The 20,737-nt window shown below is 41.0% G+C and overlaps 1 protein-coding gene and 1 non-coding gene across 2 annotated transcripts; both read right to left on the reverse strand.

Moving 5' to 3' along the window:
• Window positions 1-198: 198 nt before the first annotated feature.
• On the reverse strand, window positions 199-20,309 carry AGA (aspartylglucosaminidase). Its single transcript, XM_075091176.1, has 9 exons — window positions 20,111-20,309; window positions 16,414-16,567; window positions 15,675-15,787; window positions 9,133-9,245; window positions 8,028-8,142; window positions 5,901-5,976; window positions 4,967-5,074; window positions 2,694-2,827; window positions 199-1,842 (listed from the first exon to the last, which is right to left on the reverse strand). The coding sequence occupies exons 1-9, from the start codon at window positions 20,265-20,267 to the stop codon at window positions 1,742-1,744; spliced, it is 1,071 nt and encodes a 356-aa protein (XP_074947277.1). The 5' UTR covers window positions 20,268-20,309; the 3' UTR covers window positions 199-1,741.
• On the reverse strand, window positions 17,315-17,524 carry LOC142057001 (small nucleolar RNA U3). The gene has a single exon (XR_012660513.1). It is a non-coding gene; the product is annotated as a small nucleolar RNA U3 (small nucleolar RNA).
• Window positions 20,310-20,737: the final 428 nt, after the last annotated feature.

The raw sequence follows: 20,737 nt of genomic DNA on the forward strand, positions 1-20,737 counted from the left end.
GCTCTAAAGATCCAGTGACAGAAGTGAATCACCAAATAAATTACTTTGTTGATGAAGGTCAACAGCAGACCATGAAAAATGGCTATTCTAGTTTAAACTAGTTTTTTTCCAACTTTCAAAGATTTCAAAGGCAGCAATCATTCTAAAGCACAGTACACAAGCATCTTAAAAACCTTACTTATAAATGACACATTAAGGTGTGCTTTTATTACCCAATTATTTTATTCAAGTAGACAAAGAATAATTAGTGTTTATTACAAGACACGCTCATTTTACTTGCTCCCCCCTTTTAACTTTTCCTAGCTCAAGATTAGCAAAGATGCAATCAAACGATCAGCAAGCCACCAAGTTAAGAAAATGATCAAACAGGTCTTCAAATACCCATGGAACAATCCTCAAGATGCTGAAGTTCTATTACAATTGAATTCTGGTATCTCTGGGCACCGAAAGAGAAAGTGACAAACCAGCTTCATCAGCTGTAGGTAACTGTCATGCTCTAGGTATGCAACTGCTCCTTTGCAGGGGTAGGTGTGCTATAGGAAAGGGCAAGTGCACAGCACATTAGTGACAAGGAAATCACTGTGATTAAGATTCATAACTTCCACTGCAAAGAAAAAGGTGACAGGAAGATTTCCACCTGTCTTCACATCCAGTTAGAGTCAACGCAATACTTCTTGAAGGCTTGTACTACCAGGAGCATTTGGACGTCCTCTCCATTATAACGTATTCTCAGCTCTTGTGAAACATGTTATGTCTACAAGGAGATGCCCCTTATCTCTTAATTAAAGCTCTGAAATCTGCTCCACTACTCTTCAACCCCCCTTCCTTGGTTGTCAGCATTTGCATGCAATTTTCTTTTCACGGGAAAAGAAAACCTGGACTAAATCTTAGAACAACTATTAAATATTCTCAAAGTAAGTCTCACGTGCAGAGGCCGACCCCCTCCCGCTCCCTGCCCTTTATCCAGACTTCTGCCAAATATGTTTTTAAATAGCAAAGTGAAGGTCCAGTTCAATGTTTGCTATTCCTCACCTTTCACTACTTAGTCCTTATGACAAAAAGACTATTAACAGCCATTAGACACTTGGTCTCTTTGCATGCGTATGAGCACCTGTCCACTTTATGAGCTCTCTTTGAAAGTTTCTTTTCTAGTGACCAAAGCTCTACTTTCCCCAAAAAGCAGGTGAAACTTGGCATTACTCAGAAGTAAATACACAACAGAGAACTTTTTGTGGTACTTAGAACCACAGTTTGATTCTCAGGTTTGCAAAAGTTTAAAAATCGAGTTGGGATGTAAGGTAATGCCTACTAAATTAATGACTTGAGAGACCTCAGTAGTGAAACACATCAATTTCAGCCATTTCACTTTGATGTAGATTTTTAAACAGAGATGAATTGCTTATGCTAACTGTGAAACTGTCAGTGGTAACTATAATTTTGCAGCTATGATTGCTTCCCTCAAACTACATAGAATCAGTTTTTTAAACTTTGCTTTAGATTATAGTACCAGTCTACAATCATTCCAAGATAATTCCATTAGGAGACTACAAGTTTAGCTGTTGTGCTACACAGAGCCATAATATAGCAGAAGATATTAAAAACAGTGAAGTAGCAGCTGTACCATCAACATAGCTTTGTACCTGTTCACATGATTATACAACAGTGAAAATAAACAACCCTTTTAAAAAGTAACACCTGGGGAACCTCAGCACTTTCCTCCTCTAAGTTTAGACAAAAGAAATTAAATGCAATCTACTACTTGCTCCGTTGGCTGACTTAGCAAGGGGCTAGAAACCATGAAGTGAAACTGAGTGAATCCTGGAATTTTATTACATGCAGCACCTAGGAAAGAAGGAAAACAAGAAGTATAATTTGCTACATTTAGGATTAGTGTCTTTGTCATTGTACTTCATCATCTAAAGACCCAGCTACTAATTCTACTACAATGGCGTAATTATTCTTTTACAATCTGTTTAACCCAAGACATTTTGAAAGTGTTTAATTTTTAAGTAAAAATACAGTGCTACTGACTGCTGTAGTGTAATTAATGCCCTTATAATACAATTCAAAACATAAGTTAGGAAAATCTCTTTCTCTCTCTTTTTCAATCCTGATTAACTTAATGAGTTCCTCCAACACTAATCTCTTAAACACAGAACTATGGGAAATAAGAGATCAAAGAACAGCAATAAGCAGTCTAACTAAATAAGCCACGTTGATTAGCAAATTGTATTTCCTCCTGATCTAAGAGTTCACTAATGAGATGCCTGGCACAATGACTGATCTTGGATTGCTTTGAACCTATGCTTAACGTTTGCATTCCCTCTGTCTTCTGCTGTATCTAGGGAAGGCATAAGCCTCCTCGTTTAAAACCTTCAAATTAATCATACGCAGTCCAGGAAAACATATGAAGGTTGTAAATATTTTTTATTTTTACTAAGACTTGCATAAATTTTGTGAAACTCTAAGACATCAAAATGCAGAGGAAGAATGAAAATATCCCAATTCTGCACTAGGACACAGCTGCCCTAATGCTAACAAATGCTAACCAGCATTTGATGCTATGAGTGGCCAGTATTGCTACAATGTTCGAAAAATAGTTAAAGACTTCTGCTTTAAAACCCACCTTCGGTTCCGTACTTCTGTGACCTAGTTAGAGTCAACAGGCTTTGTCTGTTAAGCAAAGTACATACCATAACTTCCAGTTGTATTGGCACATATAACAGCGCCAAAGAACTTTGGAGCGTATTTCTGGATTCTGGAAATAACTTTCTGACAGGCTACTGTTGGATCTGTTCCCATCCTCATATACTCCACAGCTTGATAACTAAAAAAAACCAATCCCACACCCAGACAGTTAGTCATACTCAGGTTATATATTCTAAAACATCATTGAGACACCTTGATTTCGTTGAATAATGGAAACACGTGACAAATAACCTTTACTCAAACATCCTACTGGCAATTATTACTAAAGTTCTACATGAAAAGTAGTTAGAAACAGGACTAAAACGGACTGCAAGATGTCACCTAGGCCATCTATCATTCTAAGGCAGGACCAAGTCTGGAATAACTCTCTGATCGTTTGCAGGAGGAGAGGCTAAGCAACAGATCAGTTAAAGAACTGCAAAGAAGCAGATAAAGAGTTAGTGGCTTTCATTTTTTCATCGCATGATTAAGTTCGACATTAAAAGTTATTACTGGTTTTCAGAAAGGACAATGTCAAGATAATTTTTTGAAGAAAATTGACATTGATATTACATTATTGATAAATTATTGATTTCAGTAAGCATTAAAAAATGTTTCTGAAAACTTAAGTTTCTGGAAACCTCAAAGTTGACGCATTTTCTTTATTTCATGAATATGAAGGTAGAATATTTTGATCAAGACCCTGAGCCACTTTCAAATTTTTTGCAAGCCAATTTAAAAATAAAATCTCACTCTAAATGAAAGAGTAATCAAAACCAAACTCCTTTGTATCTACAGTATCATTAGACAAATGACTATATGGGCACTGCTTGAGATGAATCAGTTGCATTTCCAAAATGTCCTGAGAGGCAAAAAAATTACTTCTGTTGTCATTTTCTTTTAGAACCTGAGGATTAAAAGATAACACATAATATAACTTACAAGCAAACAACATCAGATTTTGTTTTGATGAAATGCATATACCAAGACCAATGCATTCACTAAGTCTCATCTGTAGATAACATCTATAGTTAACACTATCAAAGTACTGCAGAAGAGAGCTTTCCTTGCATTTTGAGACTCCCTATTATCTTTGATTTATTCTAACAATCAAATAGGTTCAAGTAATATAAAGACAACTATCTGAATATAGAGCTATATTTCACAGGGGTCTCTTCACTAATCAAAAAACTCAGCAAGATGTTACTATCTCAGAGAAAGTGGACAGAAAATATTAGCAATTTTTGCCCTTTATTTGACACTTCCTTCACTTCTGGCAGGTCAATTCTGTTCTTTGTTTTCATATGGGAACATCTAAATAACATGGAATTAGGAAAGACCTGTATCTACAAGACACCTGTGATTAACCACCTAGTCCAAGATGTTTTCTAAAACCTGTTGGTGCCAACACAGAAAGTTTTCAGCATTACAGCCAAATCTTTCAGGCTGCTAAACTAAGCTTTTATTGATTAACCTCATAGTGGCGCTCAACTCACTACTACTGTTGGTATCTGATACCTCAGGATAATTCATGGAGTTGTCAATTGCCTTTTATTCAAGACTGGCTTGGAACAGCTTGAAACTCGTTGAGGACATCTGTAAATATGCAACAGCTAGTAAGCATTCATAACTGCCTAAGTTTCAGAAAAAGCACCTGAGTAATATGAAGACCACTGCTATATATTCCTTCAAGCATCAGTGCCCGTTATGTTCAGCATGGACTTCCATAACTCATTCCTGCTGAGACTGACCTAGAAGAACGGCTGTGAAGACTCGGTGGTGAAAACAGCCATATTTTACGCAGGTCACGCAACCGTGACAACAGCACTAAAACACCTCTTCCAGTTTCAAATTAGATACAATTACAGAGGATTGTTACAGTGACACCTCCCCACCCTCCTGAGTAATCGGAGACTCACCCCTCATCCTTACTACAATTTATAACGCTTATTTCCCACACAACAAAGCACTTCGGTAGAGAAAGCTAATCAGTTCTGTTAAAAACCATGCAGGCTGGGAACATACTCATTACCTGCTGCCTGTTTGCTCACAGCTTGGCAGTATTAAGGCACCTGTCATCAAGATATTTAAGAAGTCACTTCTTTTAAGACAGATCATAAGGATGACTTGATTCTGTTACTGTTCTTTCCCCTTCCATTCCTTCCTCTACTCCCACTTCAGCAGCCAGTAAATCAGACTGCCTTTTTAAACAATTACTTCATTCGCTGAGTTCACATTTTGCCAGAGAATGGTAGCAAAGTCTGCCCTAAGGACAAACCTGGGTAAGAAGCGCATCATGATGTCACCATCCCCAGTAGCTGCAGCTCCTCCAGCAGTACTATCCGCATAGGATCCTGCTCCAGCTATCGGAGAATCTCCTACACGGCTGTAATGAACAATAGAAAAAAAACCAAAAACTGGAAACTACAGGAAACTATAATCTACTAATTCCAGTGGGATTGCATTAATGTAATAGCTCTTGGCCTGATACTAGCAAGTTCTTATGAGCTGGGCACACTTTTAACTTTGTCGCCCTTAGTGCTTCCAGCTGGGTTAGTGGCTAAATCCACAGGAGATCAGAACCTGTAAAGAGGTCACTCCACTGCAGTCAGAAGTCTTGTCTTAAAACTACTCATAAAAAGTGGTCTGTGATAACCTGATTGACCTGAGGCTTAATCCACCTCCAATGCACAACTGTTTGTTATTATACTGACTATAATTAGGGCAGTAAGGTTTAGCCAGTGGGCGACAGTATGCAGCTGGGGACATCAGTATGTTCAATAACTTGTTGCCAAATCCAGAAGTTGCCTGACTTGGTTGACAGACAAGATTCCTAACTGGGTAGAAAAAAAGTCTCAAAGACAAAATACAGGCCTGGGCCTATATGTACATTTCTCTGGAGACTCTGTACCTCTCCGAAATGCTTATTTGTCTCTGGTCCTTGCCTTACAAGTTGCCTCACAACTGCGCAAGTTGTTTTGGTCTGTATCTGTATGGTGAATTAAGCAAGCTGAAAAACAAGCATTCCCTCAAACCCACACAAGTCTTCTTGTACCTGCACCAGTTTTTCAATATTAAGATTTAGGGCAGCACCTGGAAATAAGCAAGGCCATTTTGTGATTGTAGCAGTCTAAAACATATAACCTTTAGATAAACTTAACATAGGAAATGAGGTGGGAAAAAAGCTTTTTTGTAATACCAGAGACACTAACCCTGGAATTTTGTGGACTGCACCATTAGTAGATGTCCCAGACACAACGGTTCCACTCCCACCGATTACAACCATACCTAAAATTTTCAACAGGGAAGAAACATATTCAGAAACACTCCTAACAAATTTATTAAATTGACACTATGGTTATCAAACAGAACACAAACACCTATTCAAATTACTGATATCCTGAAATACAGAACAGTTGTACTCTTAAAGAAAACAAGTTCTTTTTAAAACACATTTGGAAACTTTTTTGGATGTATTAAAAGACAGCAAAAAGGAATCTAAAACATTGAGTGCCACACCATTCAGAGCTGTACGTTACTGCTGCACAAGCAGTCACTGTCTCCTGATAAGCACTTATTTTAACCAGCAGAGAACTAGTACCGGGTGTCACCACATCCTGCACCAGTACCATGAGAACAATGAAGTTTGGAAATTATAAATGGTGCTTGAGGGAGATGAAAAAAAACAAAAGTCAGAAGGATGAGCTTAAATTTGGCAGAAGGTGAAATACTATCTACCAAAGTAACAAGAATTACATGACAGGCAATCAAATGTGTGGATGAGCCTACCCCTTGCTAATTTTGTGCTCATAAGGAAGCCACTGCCTCATATTAAGGAAGCTTAGATTGCCACTTGAAACAGGATTTGGGATCAGCTGCTTCTCCATAAAGAAAGACTTCACCTCTCTAAAAGAGGGCAGAAATTGCTGCTGGCATCAAACTCCAGTATGAAGTGAGAGCCGAGAAGCAGAATTCAAAGAGCCGAATTCTAGTTCCCTGGCCTCACTAAGCAGTACCTCCTCCTCACAGAAAAGTTTCCTGACCAGTAGAAGCTAAAAGCATAGAGGCACTGACTCTACGGCCACCATTAGCCTCTGCAAAAAGACTGGAGGGACATCAGTTCCTACCAACTTCCTAAATGCTTTCCTGTATGAAGACTCTTCTCAAAATGTTAGTCAAGGAGACATTTTATATATAGAATAGGCTGGGAGAACTTGGAGGTACAAATATAAGCATGATCATTTACTAAAAAAAGCTTAGGCTACTTACTGATACAATTCCTGAATTGTATTTAGCAGATGCCCCTCTTATCCTGGTACTCCACAATTTCTGAGTTTTCTAGCACACACTAAAGACTGTATATTCCAGTAAAGAAAGCTACCTACCAATTTAAGAATTTGGTAGGTTGCCTGACTTCTGTAGAACATTAATTGGTAATTAGTAGGGTGGATTGGAAGCCAAGAAGAAAGATTCACACTTGAAACAACTTGTGAATTTTTGGTATTGCAAATACTGTTGGGCAAAAAGTTCTGAATTGCTAAACTGAGAAAAATCCAGACTAAACCAAAAAGTGCAAGTTTCAAGACTACTAAGTATAAAGCTTTGAAAGACATGAATCTGTAACTGCTCTAGTCCTTTGATCTGCTCATTAATCAGCTTATAGGCATAGCAACTAACAAACCTCAATCAGTAAACTCTTAGAAGTTTTTGGGACTACTACTGCTAACCTGTTTTAAGCATAGTAGTTCCTGTAGAAATTTATTGATTTAGCCAAAAGCCAGAATAGAAGAAAAATTAAAGCAAGCTTTATTTTATAAGTTTAAGGACTGTTTGACAAACATTGCTTTTGGTTGGCAATGGGACTAACTGTTTACTCATTCTTGCACCACTGCAAAGCCTTTTAAGTTGGTCTGACAGCTGTAGGGGAGTCTTCACCAAAGTTAACCATAACCAAGATAAAAATAATTATTTTTAATCTTGATCAGTCTTCTAAGCATCCATAGCTGCCCAAGCAATTATGCCAAGGCATCTCAGGGAAAAGCAGTAAGGGAATGAACAAATAGCTAAAGGCAAAAAATGAAGGAAGTAGCTGTGCAGCCAGTGCACTGAAAAGACAAAAAAAAAACAAAAAACCCACAACACCAAAAAAAACCCCGAACAAAACCAAATCCTACTTTCAGGCACTCCACCCTAACACGTGAGTAACAGAATCTTGAAAACTCTATAAATAGGAAATAATGCCTATATGAAATACTTTGCTTTAAACTCAGCATGATTTAGTCTGTAGGGGAATGAGAAAAAAAAAAAAAATCAATACCAGAGTTACCAAAAGTCATTACCAATAGTATCGTGATTATGAACGCTTCTTTGTGAGATGGTCTGTTCTTCTTTACAAGTCACTTTTTCAGGCCTTTTGTATGGTCCACAGGATTTTGAAGAGTCTGGTACCACATTCTGTAATTATTTTGTGATTTGCAGGAATAATATATTATGCTTCATTACAGACAAATTTCAAAATACTACAATCAATACCTATAATCTACTAGACAGGTATTAGATGCCCAATACTTAAATTTTACAGTGGTACTGAAATCCTGCAAGTTGTTTTGCTTAAAGAATAAAGACTGACTTCTGGTATTACATGGTAAAAAAGTGTTTCCTACTAGAAAGTTATGTTGTTCAAATTAAAGATCCCCTTTGCTCAATTGACTGGTAAAACAAACAAAAAACAAAAGCTCATTCTTCAGCAAAATTAAGATAATTTTCAAGCTAAAAAACAAGCCAGATGAACTGTGCTTGTTTTACTAATGTCAAATTATTGTCAAGTCAGTATCATAGTCAAGATATTTTCTGAACTGAACAACAGAATATGTATAGAATTAAAATGGTTCAACAATGCAGCATTTCATATCCAAGAAACAATGAAGACAGTGTATAAACATGTAGAAATCTGCAACACCAATCCCAAAACAGAACAAAAAAACCCCCAAAAACCAACAAACCAACCTCACCACAACAGGCAAGCTTAACAGACAGCTGCACTAATCTGATGTGTTCACAGGTCTGCATAAAGCCTCTCTAACTATTTAAGAATCTTAATTGCTACTGTAATAATTTCTTTCAGAAATTTATACATGCACAGCTTTGTTTAGTTTGAGAAGTCCTGTCCAAATTTAGAGCTCAAAAAAAAAAAAAAATCATTCCCACACCAAAACGCTACAGCAGCAAGGTCAAAACCAGCAGGACCTATGAAATAAGAGCTACACAAAAACTCTTGCCAAGTCTACCAAATGCTTGGTAAATCCAAGTTTGTTCTGTTTAATAAGCAAAACTTTTTTTTTTCTTCAACTGTAAAGCACAACTTCAATATCAGCTGAAAGGAAGAGGCAATGCTGCATTACTGACTTTCCAAACCCCCCCTTCACCACCACCACTACACTGTACCTTCCAGTAGTTTGGCTGACAGCTTTGATTAAGCCACTCTGAATACAGCGAAAGAGATTTTTGGGTAGTTAAATCTTCATATGGAAAACCCATTCTTACAGCAAACAGGGAGGCTTGAAAAACAACAAAATGAAAACTATTAATTTCTTCACATTTTTATATATTTTTTGATCATACATTCATGTAATGTTATCTAGAAATCAAGAAATTCTACATTCTCTATGGATATGAGAAACATGTCTTCAGGGAATAGTATCAGCCATTACAGTGATGTACAACTGCAGTAACAAACTTTCCCTTTACTGGAAATATCAAATTTCCTCAATTCACTGTAACTATGTCAACACATGCAAGTTTTACCATTGAAAGAGAAAGAAATTCAACTCTGCTTATCAACTGGACACAAATAACCTGGAGCAAGAGCGGCCTCGGCTGTGTATGTCACAGAAATATTTAAATAAATGATACAAATAATCATATATTTTCCTTAAAAAGCTAGTCTCTTATGAAATGTAAGTAACATAGCAGCACAACATTTGTTACTAAAACACTGATACTTGCAGAAATCAGTCCACCAGCTTACATCATATTACACTTCTTCCCTGCAGCCTTAAAAGTGACTGCTTCCTTGTTTTGAAATTAATATAGTATGTGTCCAGGGAGCAAAAGAAATACCAACAGAAGCAATGAAAGAATGCTGCACTTTAAGAATGGCTTTTATAGTTAGGGAAAGGGAAAAGTAGAGAAATTAACTGTTCTTTCATCTTTTATTTGTAGATACCTTTGATATTACCTAGTACCACATACTGTTGCTAGATTCAGATGCTTGAACAATTTATATTACATATCCTTGATAATAATGGCACTACAAGACACAGCTGAACAAGCTTCTCCAGCCCAAGAATTAAGGAAAGCCTTCAATTATTTCTGGATCTCTTTTCTGTGTTTTTCTTAAAAATTGACCCAATTAAAGGCTCTTTGCACTCAGAGCAAAAGAAAACTGGCAGCTTCAATTAAACGGATATTTATTTTCCCATTTCTGGAACAAACAGCCAGGTTGGTTTGATTGGGTGGTTGTTTTTTTTAAGGTAAACATGCACAAGCACAATTTTATCAGTCATTCCTTCATGACTTTTGAAGCCTTATTTCTATTCCAGGAAGCAGAGTTGGTCATTTTTACTCTGAACTTTTTATTTGGATTATTTGTCTAAGTATTGCTAGGACAAGAAGGGAAAAAGGTCAGGCACACTGCAACTATGAAACTTTCCTGGCTGTTGGAGACAAACCTGGAAATTTCTTGGCAGGTGATAACCAAAATTATTACTTTTTTTTTTTTTCCTCACTTGTAATCATTCCGCATTGAATGTCCCTCACCACACTCAGTTCTACGTTGGTATACACAGCCTTTCTTGCCGGTTTTCTATGGCCTTTCCTAAAGAAATTAGGCAATGAATGGAGAAAGCAGCTCTTTTAACAGTGCAAGAACTGATCAGTATGGTTATCTGTATCTGTTCAGCAAAAGCTACACCAACACATTTTTATATACACCACTGTCATTATAAGCCTTCGCTGTAAAAACACACCAGTTTTGGTTATATTCCGGCTTACATCTACAACAGCAAAAGAAGACATCAGGTTTGACTTGCATGAGCTTTGTTTTTTCCAAGACAGATTTTCTCACCACCACACTGTCATCCTCTTCACTGAGTATGGCTCACACTTTCATCATAGCTTGCTACTAGCTAAAAACTGTTCACACATGAGTCTCAGGATCAGCTTCCTCATGTGATACAATGATTTCACTTCCCCAATGTGAATCACTCTCAAAGCTTCTTTTTGCATGTTTTTTGGGGGGCAAAATAATGCAATTTATTAAATTTTGGCTTACTGGGTGAAAATGCTGCAACAATATGACTTCAGACTTTAAATATCAAATTTGAATGATTTTGTTCACTGAATAATTATTTCAGTGTTCACAGCCTCTAACTCAGCCTTTCATCTTCTAGAACCTACTGACTCACACTATCAGACATTTTTCTTTTTTATTTACTAGTCAATGAAAATACTGAAAAAGAAGTAACTTCAAAAAGAGATAAAAGCACAGGTACAGACATTCTTTGAAGTTAAAAGACTAGCAATTCTTTTAGTTTTACCAATAATCAGCAGCACAGCTATTTTAAACAACACATGCTGGAGGGATAACACAGCAGGGCATAAGCAATCCCTGAGGTTTCTGAAGAGCATTGATGACAGCTTTCTGACACAAGTGACAGAATTGCCAGCGAGGAGAGCTGCTCTGCTGGACCTCATACTTACAAACAAGGAAGGGCTTGTCGGGGTGCAAAGGTCAAAGGCAGACTTTGCTCTGCCAAGCATGATATGGTGGGGTTCAGGCTCCTGAGAGAAGGGAGCAGGGCAAAAAAGCAAGATCAGAAGCCTGGACTTCAGGGGAACAGAATCTGGCCTCTGCAGCGATCTGCCTGAAAGACTCCCATTGGACATGGCCCTGGAGAGAAGAGAGGACCAAGAAAGCTGATTGATACTCAAGGATCTCCTCCTCCAAGCTCAAGAGCAGTCTATCCCAATGAGCAGGAAGTCAGGCAGAAATGCCAGGAGGCTGGCATGGATGAACAAGGAGTTCCTGGTAAACTCAAAAATAAAAAGTATACAGAAAGTGAAAGCAGGGACAGGCAATCTGGGAGGAATAGAGACTGTCAGAGCATGCATAAATGAGGTTAGGAAAGCCAAAGCCCGCCTGAAGTCGAATCTGGTGAGGGATGTCAAAAGCAACAAGGGCTTCTGTAAGCACCTTAATAGCAAAATGCAGATTAGGGAAAATGTGGGCACCTGTGGACAGGGGCCAGGGCCCTGATGACACAGGGCATGGAAAAGGACAAGTTACTGAACGCCCTATTCACCTCATTCTTTACTAGTAAGGCCAGCCTTCAAAAATCCAAGGTCCTGCAGATCAGGGGGAAAGTCTGGAGTAAGGAACACTTACCCTTGGTGGAAGAGGATCAGGTTAGGGAATACTTCAGCAACTTGCACATACACAAATCCATGTTCTGAAAGACCTAGTGGTTGTCACCACAAGACCACTCCATTTTTATCTTCAAACTATCACGGTGACTGGGAGAAGTGCCCAAAGACTGGAGAAAAGCAACAGCCACTCCTGTCTTCAAAAAGGGCAAGAAGCAGGATCCAGGGAACTACAGCCTCAACTTGATCACTGAGGTGATCGAACAACTAAGCCTGGAAACCATTTCCAAGCACATGAATGACAAGAAGATGACTGGGAGTAGTCAGCATGGCTTCACAAAAGGGAAGTCATGTTGATCAGCCTGATAACCATCTATGACAAAACAATTGGCTTCATAGATGAGGGGAGAACAGTGGATATTGTCTACCTTGACTTCCATAAGGCTTTTGACATTGTCTTCTGTAAGATCCTCATACAGAAGCTGATGTATTATTAGTTGGATGAGCAGTGATGTGGACTGAAAACTGGCTGAAGGGCTTAGCTCAGAGGATTCTGATCAGTGGTATCAAGTCTAGTTGGAGCCAGTAACTAGCAGTGTACTCCTGGGGTCAATATGGGGTCCAATACTGTTCAACATCTTCATTAATGTCCTGGATGATGGGGCAGAGTGTATGTACTCTCAGCAAATTTTGCAGATGTTACAGAACTGGGAGGAGTCGCTTAAACATCAGGGGGTTATGCTGGCATCCAGAGTAACCTTGACAGGCTGGAGAAATGGGCTGACAGGCATCTCATGCAGCTCAGGAAAGAAAATGCAAAGCCCTGCAGCTGGGGAGGAACGACCCCGTGCACCAGTACATGCTAAAACCACCCGCTGGTAAGCAGCTTTGCAGGAAAAGACATGGTTCCAGTGGGCAGCAAGCTGAATGTCAGCCTGCAACGTGCCCTTGCAGCAAAAGCAGCGAACAGTACATGCTGGGATCCAGCATTAGGAGAAGTGTTGCCAGCAGGTCAAGGGAGGTGATCCTTTCCCTCTACTCAACACTGGGGAGGTCACCCCCAGAGCAGTGGGTCCGCTTCTGGGCTCCCTTGTACAAGAGAGGCACGGACATACTGGACACAGCCCAGCAAAGGGCCACAAAGGTGGTGGTGATCAAGGGACTGCAGCATCTCTCCTGCGGGGAAAGGCTGAGAGAGCTGGGACTGTTCAGCCTGGAGAAGAAAAGGCTCAAGGGAATCTCATCAATGTATATAAATACCTGAAGGGAGAGTGTAAAGAAGACAGAGCCAGGACCTTTTCAGTGGTGCTCAGTGACACGACAAGAGGCAATGGCCACAAATGGAAACACACAAGGTTCCCTCTGACCAGCAGGAAACACTTTTTCACTCTGAGGGTGATTGAGCGCTGGCACAGGCTGTGCACAGAGAGATTGTGGAGTCTCCATTCCTGGAGATATAGAAAAGCCATCTGGACATGGTCCTGGGCTACCAGCTCTGGGTGGCCCTACTTGAGCAGGGGAGTTGAACCAGAAGACCTCAAGTCCCTGCCAACCTCAACCATTCTATGAATCTGTAAGACATCTTCTTCCGCAAGTCCTCTATGTACCAGAGGTTCTAAAATACCTAAACTTCAATTGTTTGTGTCAAAGTAAACAGAACTGTGAAGACTATTCAGGTGCCATGGCACTCTAACAGATTCCATCCATGTTCTTAATACTGAAAACAAACATTTGATTTACTTTCATTAGAACTTTAGTGTCAGGAACTATGTACCGCTCACATATTTTAAAATTATCAACTAACTAAAAGTAATGCGTGCCACAGCTTGCCTCCTCTCCAGTGCCAACCACTCATGGAAAGGACATTTTAGAAGAGAGGCAATCTCTTCTGGATTATATCAATAAATATATTCAAATAAAAGTACACTTTAGTTATCAGGAAAAAAATAACTAATAACCTCAGCAATTTTGCATCTTGAATAAAAAAAGCCTGCAGAGATCATATACGTTTGTATGAAAAAGTTTTACTACTCTAGCTAGCTTTTCTGGTGAAATAAACTGTCATTTACCTCACATGCTGATTTGAAGGTTCAAATGTATTCCTCTGAAGCTACAGCTCTATTTTCTCTTTATCAGTCTTCACCTGGTAATGACAACTTTGGTTTCCTTTATCCAAGTTCCTATTTTCACAGAAAATACATTTCTTGACAAGAAATATTATTCTTTCTCAATTTGTTCACTACTTTGATTCATTCACTAACATTTATCACCATCTCTAATTTTTACTCAGATACATCCCATCTTTCTTTTGCCATTACTGCTAGAAAATCTCTTCTGAGGAAGTTCTCACTGACAGCAAGGACTCAGCGTAACAGCCTCATCCACATGACCCCATGATGCAAAGAGCTATCTTCTTATGCTGGAAACATATTTTTAAATGAGCACTGTAATTCTTCCATTTTTTCATCTTCCTTATCTTTTCTGCTCGTTCTACCAATCAAAAATATTTTGATAACTACCAGTGATGGGGTAAGCAGTATTACGAGTATTTCTTCCTCCTCTATTTAACACCTGACCAATTCCTTTTTCAGCATCACCTGTGAAATCTCTCTTACCAAAGCCACTAACCTAATCATGGCCGACTGCTAGAATTAAGTAGAATCTGCAAATCTCTCTCTCTCTTTTCAGGCCTTCTGTCAAATGCTGTCCTCACCTCCCTCTATTGCCCTATTTTACTCTATCAAAAAACTGCTGTTACACTTATTTCTCTATCATTCTGTACACATTAATTCCTTCAAGAATATTTTATCTTTTCTTATCAGTTTCAAAGCACTTGACTCACCCTTAATGTTCAGATGTCAATTTCCACACCTATCTCCACATTTTAGAAGTGGCACATACATTTTAGAAGTCCTTAACTGTGAGCCAAGTAACCTTCCACCCACTACTCCCTGGAATGTACATCATTTTTGAAACCACTATTATTGTAAGAGCAGCAGCTCATATTTTAAAAGCTCAACTATTCCTCCAGTTTGCTATCACTTTTTTGTTGTGCCTAGGAGTACAGCCCCTAATCTAATGTTTTACATTCAAGTTCTAATTTTTTTTACTTATGACATACTAGAATCGTGCTCAATATACACAAAAATAGTAAAATGTAACTTTAGTGTCTATTAATTCTGTCATTCCTTAGAAAAATTTATTCCACAGTTTTAAATGAAATGTTTACATCTAACAGCTTCTGTAGTGTCTTATATCAAATCATCTTTGATACCTTTGATATCAGCAATATTAGAAATACCTTGGGATTACAAGTTAATATTTACAGTTAAATTTATGGAAAGACCATAAATTGTATTTTTCTTTTCATGTCCAAATAATGAACTAAAACCTAATTCATACACACATAATAAGAGAGTAAATACTTCTGAATTATTTGACTGGATTCATTTGATTGTCAGGGAATCCTTCTACCTATATTACCAAGATTAATATATGGCAATTTTAACAGGAAGCATTTTAAAAAGAGGGTACGACTTGGAAACAGTTAAAGGAATAATTACCTGACTCTCCCACTAATAATGTATGCTTAGTGTATTCAATGACCTTTCGTGCTACACCAATTGCATTTTTTATGTGTCTGAGATCTGCAACTGCCCCAACTTCCATAGTGTTGCTGGAAACAAGAAATAGTTAAAATTTATTACAAAACCAATAATAATTGTACAATTTTTATTAGACAAAATCTGTTCTTATCTAAATTAGAAAGCTTGCTCCTTTAACTTATTGCTTTATTTGTTCTATGCCATAGACAGCATCACACTAGTAGGGAAGAGCTTCATACATATATTGCTTCCTTTCACAGGCATGGGGATGTTTAAGTAACAATAACTCCATCCACAGTAATATTTTCAGTAGAGTAACCATTTTGTTACATAAACTCATAACATGAACCACAAAATTCCAACTACTTTTTAATCAGGACAGCTTTAAAGTATAAAAGACAATAGCTCCAGAAGTGGATTATTTATGGAATGAATGCAAAGGGAAAGCTTATAACACTACAAACCATCTGCTTTGCAACTGCTATATCTAGAGCTGGATCACTGTACTACATGTGAAGATTCAAAACAGACATGCTTAGCTACTCTTGCACCAATTAGACAAGCATTTTTCCTAGTTACACAAGTTAACATATAAGTTGTCCCACAGTCAGCCCTAAACCAACAATAACTCCATAACAACCCTTACATTAAAGCATGGTAAAAATTACAGGCATCATTATTCCTATAGTTTTCTTACCCATCCATAATCATTGCGTCCAGGGTTGTTTCTCCACTTTCATCTGGGCTTCCTCCATATCCCACACTCCCATCGCACTGGTCAATCTCACACTGACCACAGCCTTTCTCAACCGCATCCAGCTCAGAACCTCCCAACTGCAGTACTCGCCAAGCTGCAATCAACACAAATAATTAAATGTCAGCAGTGAAAACAGTCTCCACTACTGCTTTAAGGAATGTTTTAAAGATGGACATGAAGAATCATGTGCTGGTTTTGGCTACAATAGAGTTAATTTTCTTCACAGTAGCTAGTATGGGGCTATGGTTTGGATTTGTGCTGAAAACAGTGTTGATAACACAGGGATGGTTTCGTTACTGCTAAGCAGTGCTTACACAGAGTCGAGGCCTTTTCTGCTCCTCATCCAGCCCACCAGCAAGTGGGCTGAGGGGGCACAAGAAGCTGAGAGGGGACACAGCTGGGACAGCTGACCCCAACTGACCAGAGGGATATCCCATACCATATGACGTCATGCTCAGCATATAAAGCTGGAGAAAGGAGAAGGAAGTGGGGGAAGACATTCAGAGTGACGGTGTTTTGTCCTCCCAAGTCACCATTATGCATGACGGAGCCCTGCTTTCCTGGAGACGGCTGAACACCTGCCTGCCCATGGGAAGTAGTGAATATATTCCTTGTTTGCTCTGCTTGTGTGTGTGGCTTTTGCTTTCCCTATTAAACTGTCTTTATCTCAACCTGTGAGTTTTCTCACTTTTACTCTTCGTTTTCTCCCCCATCCCATTGTGGGGGGAGCGAGTGAGCGAGCAGCTGTGTGGTACCTATTTACCGGCTGGGGTTAAACCATGACAGTCCTTTTTGGTGCCCAATATGGGGCCTCTTCATCTTTCCAAAGAAAGGGCCACAAACCACTCAGCCTGTGCTCTCTCCTTCCCAGCCCCTGGAGGGCCAGGAACAGTCACCAATGGTGGGCAGCTCCTGCCCAGGCAGCACCGCCCGCCTGCTTCAAGCTCAGGAGAGAACACCCCATTACTGTTCATGGCTTGTGATGCTGTATAGGTGCAATCATCCTCCTCTAGTGACCTACTACAGAAATGACCTATGAAAGTATAGTCCTCAAATAAAAAATACAAAAAGTAAGCTATAACTTATAGGTGAAATAAAATCAAAATATAGGCTTATTCAAAAGAATATAAAGCATTACTTTTTGAAATGTTTTTTTCTTGCACATCTGATTAGTTTTTGACAGGGAAATTAAGCTTTTTTTCTGACGGGGAAGATGTTATTTACTAACAATCATCACAACTTCTGTGTATTAAATAACCTCTGCCCAGAACAAACCATTACTTTATCAATGTTTATTTGAAGCCTTTTGGAAGGGAGGGAGAAGGGGAAGGAAAACTTTTATGTCAGGGAAAAAACAGTTGTAACAAGCAGCCCTCAAAAACTTCATATGGAATACTAAGCGTCCAGCTGCAGAATAAAAAGATCTAAACCATACAGTGATCTAAAAGATCTAAACCTACATCAGTAACTACACAAGAACAAAAAGAAAGTGGAAGCAATATACAAGGAATTACAGTTTCCACATTCTCCTGTTCAACCCTTAGTCTTCTATTCTTTATTATCTAGCTGATGATGCAGTTTTGCAAGACATTGCAGACGTGCCAAATTACACAACTTGAATAAACTGGGCCTGAAGGCTTTGCGCATATGACATTTCACAAAGTTGGACCTCAGGCAAAATTTTCCAAGATGTCTGAGCTTGCTGCCATTGACAGCTGCAATCTGCTTCTTCCTCCTGTGCTGGCTCTGGTGCTCCATCATCTGCCAGACCCAGCAGAGGGGAGGCAGCAAAAGTAATACAGCCCAGCTCTTTTGCAGAAGTATTACACTGTCTCAACCATCTCAAGAAGCCTCATCTGCAGAAGTGCTGTATGCAACTGCATGAAACAACCTGCATCAAGGAAAAAGTAAGGCTTAATACTTAGCATGCAACTCCTCATATACTTGTCTTTATTATAATATTCAGTGTGAGGAGTACTGCTCCAACTCCTATTACCTTGATTGCTGTGAGTAGCCTTAACACAAGATTTCAAAAGCTGCAAAGCAAGGGCCTTGCAGTTTTCATCCAGTATTTCACTTCTGAACTATACAAGGCTTTATAGGTAACCTATTTCTCTATCAAGGCTTCCCTAATATGAAGTTATGTACAACCCAACTATGCTAAAATAGCATACGAGCCTTTTAAAATCATAGAATGTCCTGAGTTGGAAGGGACCCACAAGGATCATCAAGTCCAACTCCTGTCCCTGCAAAGGACAAACCCAAAATTCACACCATGTCTCTGAGGGTGTTGTCCAAGTGCTTCTTAAATATTGTCAGGCTTGGTGCCATGACTGCCTCCCTGGGGAGCCTGTTCCAGTGCTCCAACACCCTCTGAGTGAAGAACCTTTTCCTAAAACACAACCTAACCCTCCCCTGGCACATCTTCCTGCCATTCCCTCGGGTCCTGTCATCGGTCACCAGAGAGAAGAGACCAGCGCCTGCCCCTCCTCCTCCCCTTGTGAGGAACCTGCAGACCACGATGAGGCCTGCCCTCAGTCTCCTCTTCTCCAGGCTGAATAAACCAAGTGACTTTAGCCGCTTCTCATACAAGTTTCTCCTCTAAAGCCTTCACCAACTTCATGGCCCTCCTCTGGACACTCTCTAGTAACTTTATATCCTTAATGCACTGTGGTGCCCAAAACCACACCCAGCACTCGAGGTGAGGCCGAACCAGCGCGGAGCAGAGCGGGACAATCCCCTCCCTCGACAGGCTGCAATGCACTGCCTGATGCCCCCCAGGACTCGGTTGGCCCTCTTGGCTGCCAGGGCACACTGGTGGCTCATGTTCAACTTGCTGTCAGTGAGAACCCCCACGTCCTCTCCGCGGAGCTGCTCTCCAGCCCCTCACTCCCCAGTGTGTACATACATACACTGCAGAGTAGAGCGTCAGTATCCTCAGCTAATTTATGTCACCATAGGAAAACCTGCTTTGACTGTCAATAGCACAGAACAACACAGAACTCTAAGAACATAATATTCAAAGCTATCTAAACCTTTGGGGGCAAGAAAGAATCTTGGAAGGGCACCATTAAAAACAAGTCACCATTGCAAACAGCCACAAGAGTAAACCACATTGCTGGCGGAAGAGTGTTTTTAATCTAGCTTTTCCATAGCTCATACCCGCCGCCCCATTTCTTTTTAAACGCATTTTACCCCAACCTTTAAAATGAAACCATTTGCTTGCAGCTTCCCGGGGAGCGGCGGAGCGCCACCGACGCGAACACAAGCTCAGGGGCTCGGCCGCTTTTTGCACAGGGGTAACCCGGCACCCCGACGGCCGGCCCGGGGCCCAGCCCCCCGAGGCCGGAGCGCCGGGGCGCGCTGGGAGCCGTGAGGGGAGCAGGCGGGCGGGGGGAGCCGGGCCCGCCGCAGCCACAGCCCGCTAACGGGAGCAGGCTCACGACCCGCTTCTTTTTGCCACACGTACGCGTGGTCACGCCTAAGAGAATGACTTTCTTTTTAAGGCAGCACCAACATTCAGAGCCCCCCCGCCGGCCCCTCAGCCGCGGGGAGAGGGGGGCGCAGCAGGAGAAGCACCGAGCGAGGGAGCGATCGGCACCGCCCGCCCCACCCGGCCCAGTCCCCGCCGGAGCACCTGTCTCCGCGGCCTTCCTAAACGCCCAGGTGTTGATGACTACGGGCAGGGCAGGGGCTGAGGCGGCGCCCGCCGGCTGCAGCACGACGAGCAAGAGAAGCGCCACCAGTCCCAGCCACCAGCGCTCGCCGCACGCCACCCCCGCCGCCATGGCCATCCGGCCCAGTGCCCACAGTGTCGCCACAGCGGCGCATGCGCAGGCGGTCCGGCCGCGGCGGAGCGATACGGCCTCCGGCCCTCGGAGAGCGGCGCTGAGGGGGATGGTCACCCCTGTGGGTGGCGCGAGGGAAGGCGCTTCACTGTGCAGGCACTGGGCCCTGGCAGAGGCTTCGGGAGCGAGGGATGGTTTTGTGCCAACAAAGCCTAAATGCCTCCCAGCAAAGGCCAAGCCCCAATGCAGATTAAAATACAATTTAAATCTGTTGTATGTCCGGTTGTGTGTTAAAGCCAGCCTCCTTGTGTGGAGGTCACAACCGCTCCATGAAATGACCGGTGCGGGAGTGCCAGAGATGAGCTCTGCCGGCCATGGGGCGGTGCGGTGGTGGGGCAGGGCTGTGCGGTGGTGGGGACAGACGGGGCTGCGCGGTGGGGGTGTGGGGATGGGGCTGTGCGGTGGGTGCCGGCAGA

Source organism: Phalacrocorax aristotelis, chromosome 4 (assembly GCF_949628215.1).
Source record: "Phalacrocorax aristotelis chromosome 4, bGulAri2.1, whole genome shotgun sequence".
Lineage (NCBI taxonomy): Eukaryota > Metazoa > Chordata > Aves > Suliformes > Phalacrocoracidae > Phalacrocorax > Phalacrocorax aristotelis.

Bases quoted from the DNA above. Each gene is read 5' to 3' on its own strand.
- AGA (XM_075091176.1), bottom strand. From the start codon at position 20,267: ATGGCCATGGCGGCGGGGGTGGCGTGCGGCGAGCGCTGGTGGCTGGGA. The intron at 8,143-9,132 runs GTACAGTGTAGT...AAATAATTACAG, and splicing joins GTCAGCCAAACTACTGGAAG to AATGTGGTACCAGACTCTTC. The intron at 5,977-8,027 runs GTAATGACTTTT...TGAAAATTTTAG, and splicing joins TCATAATCACGATACTATTG to GTATGGTTGTAATCGGTGGG.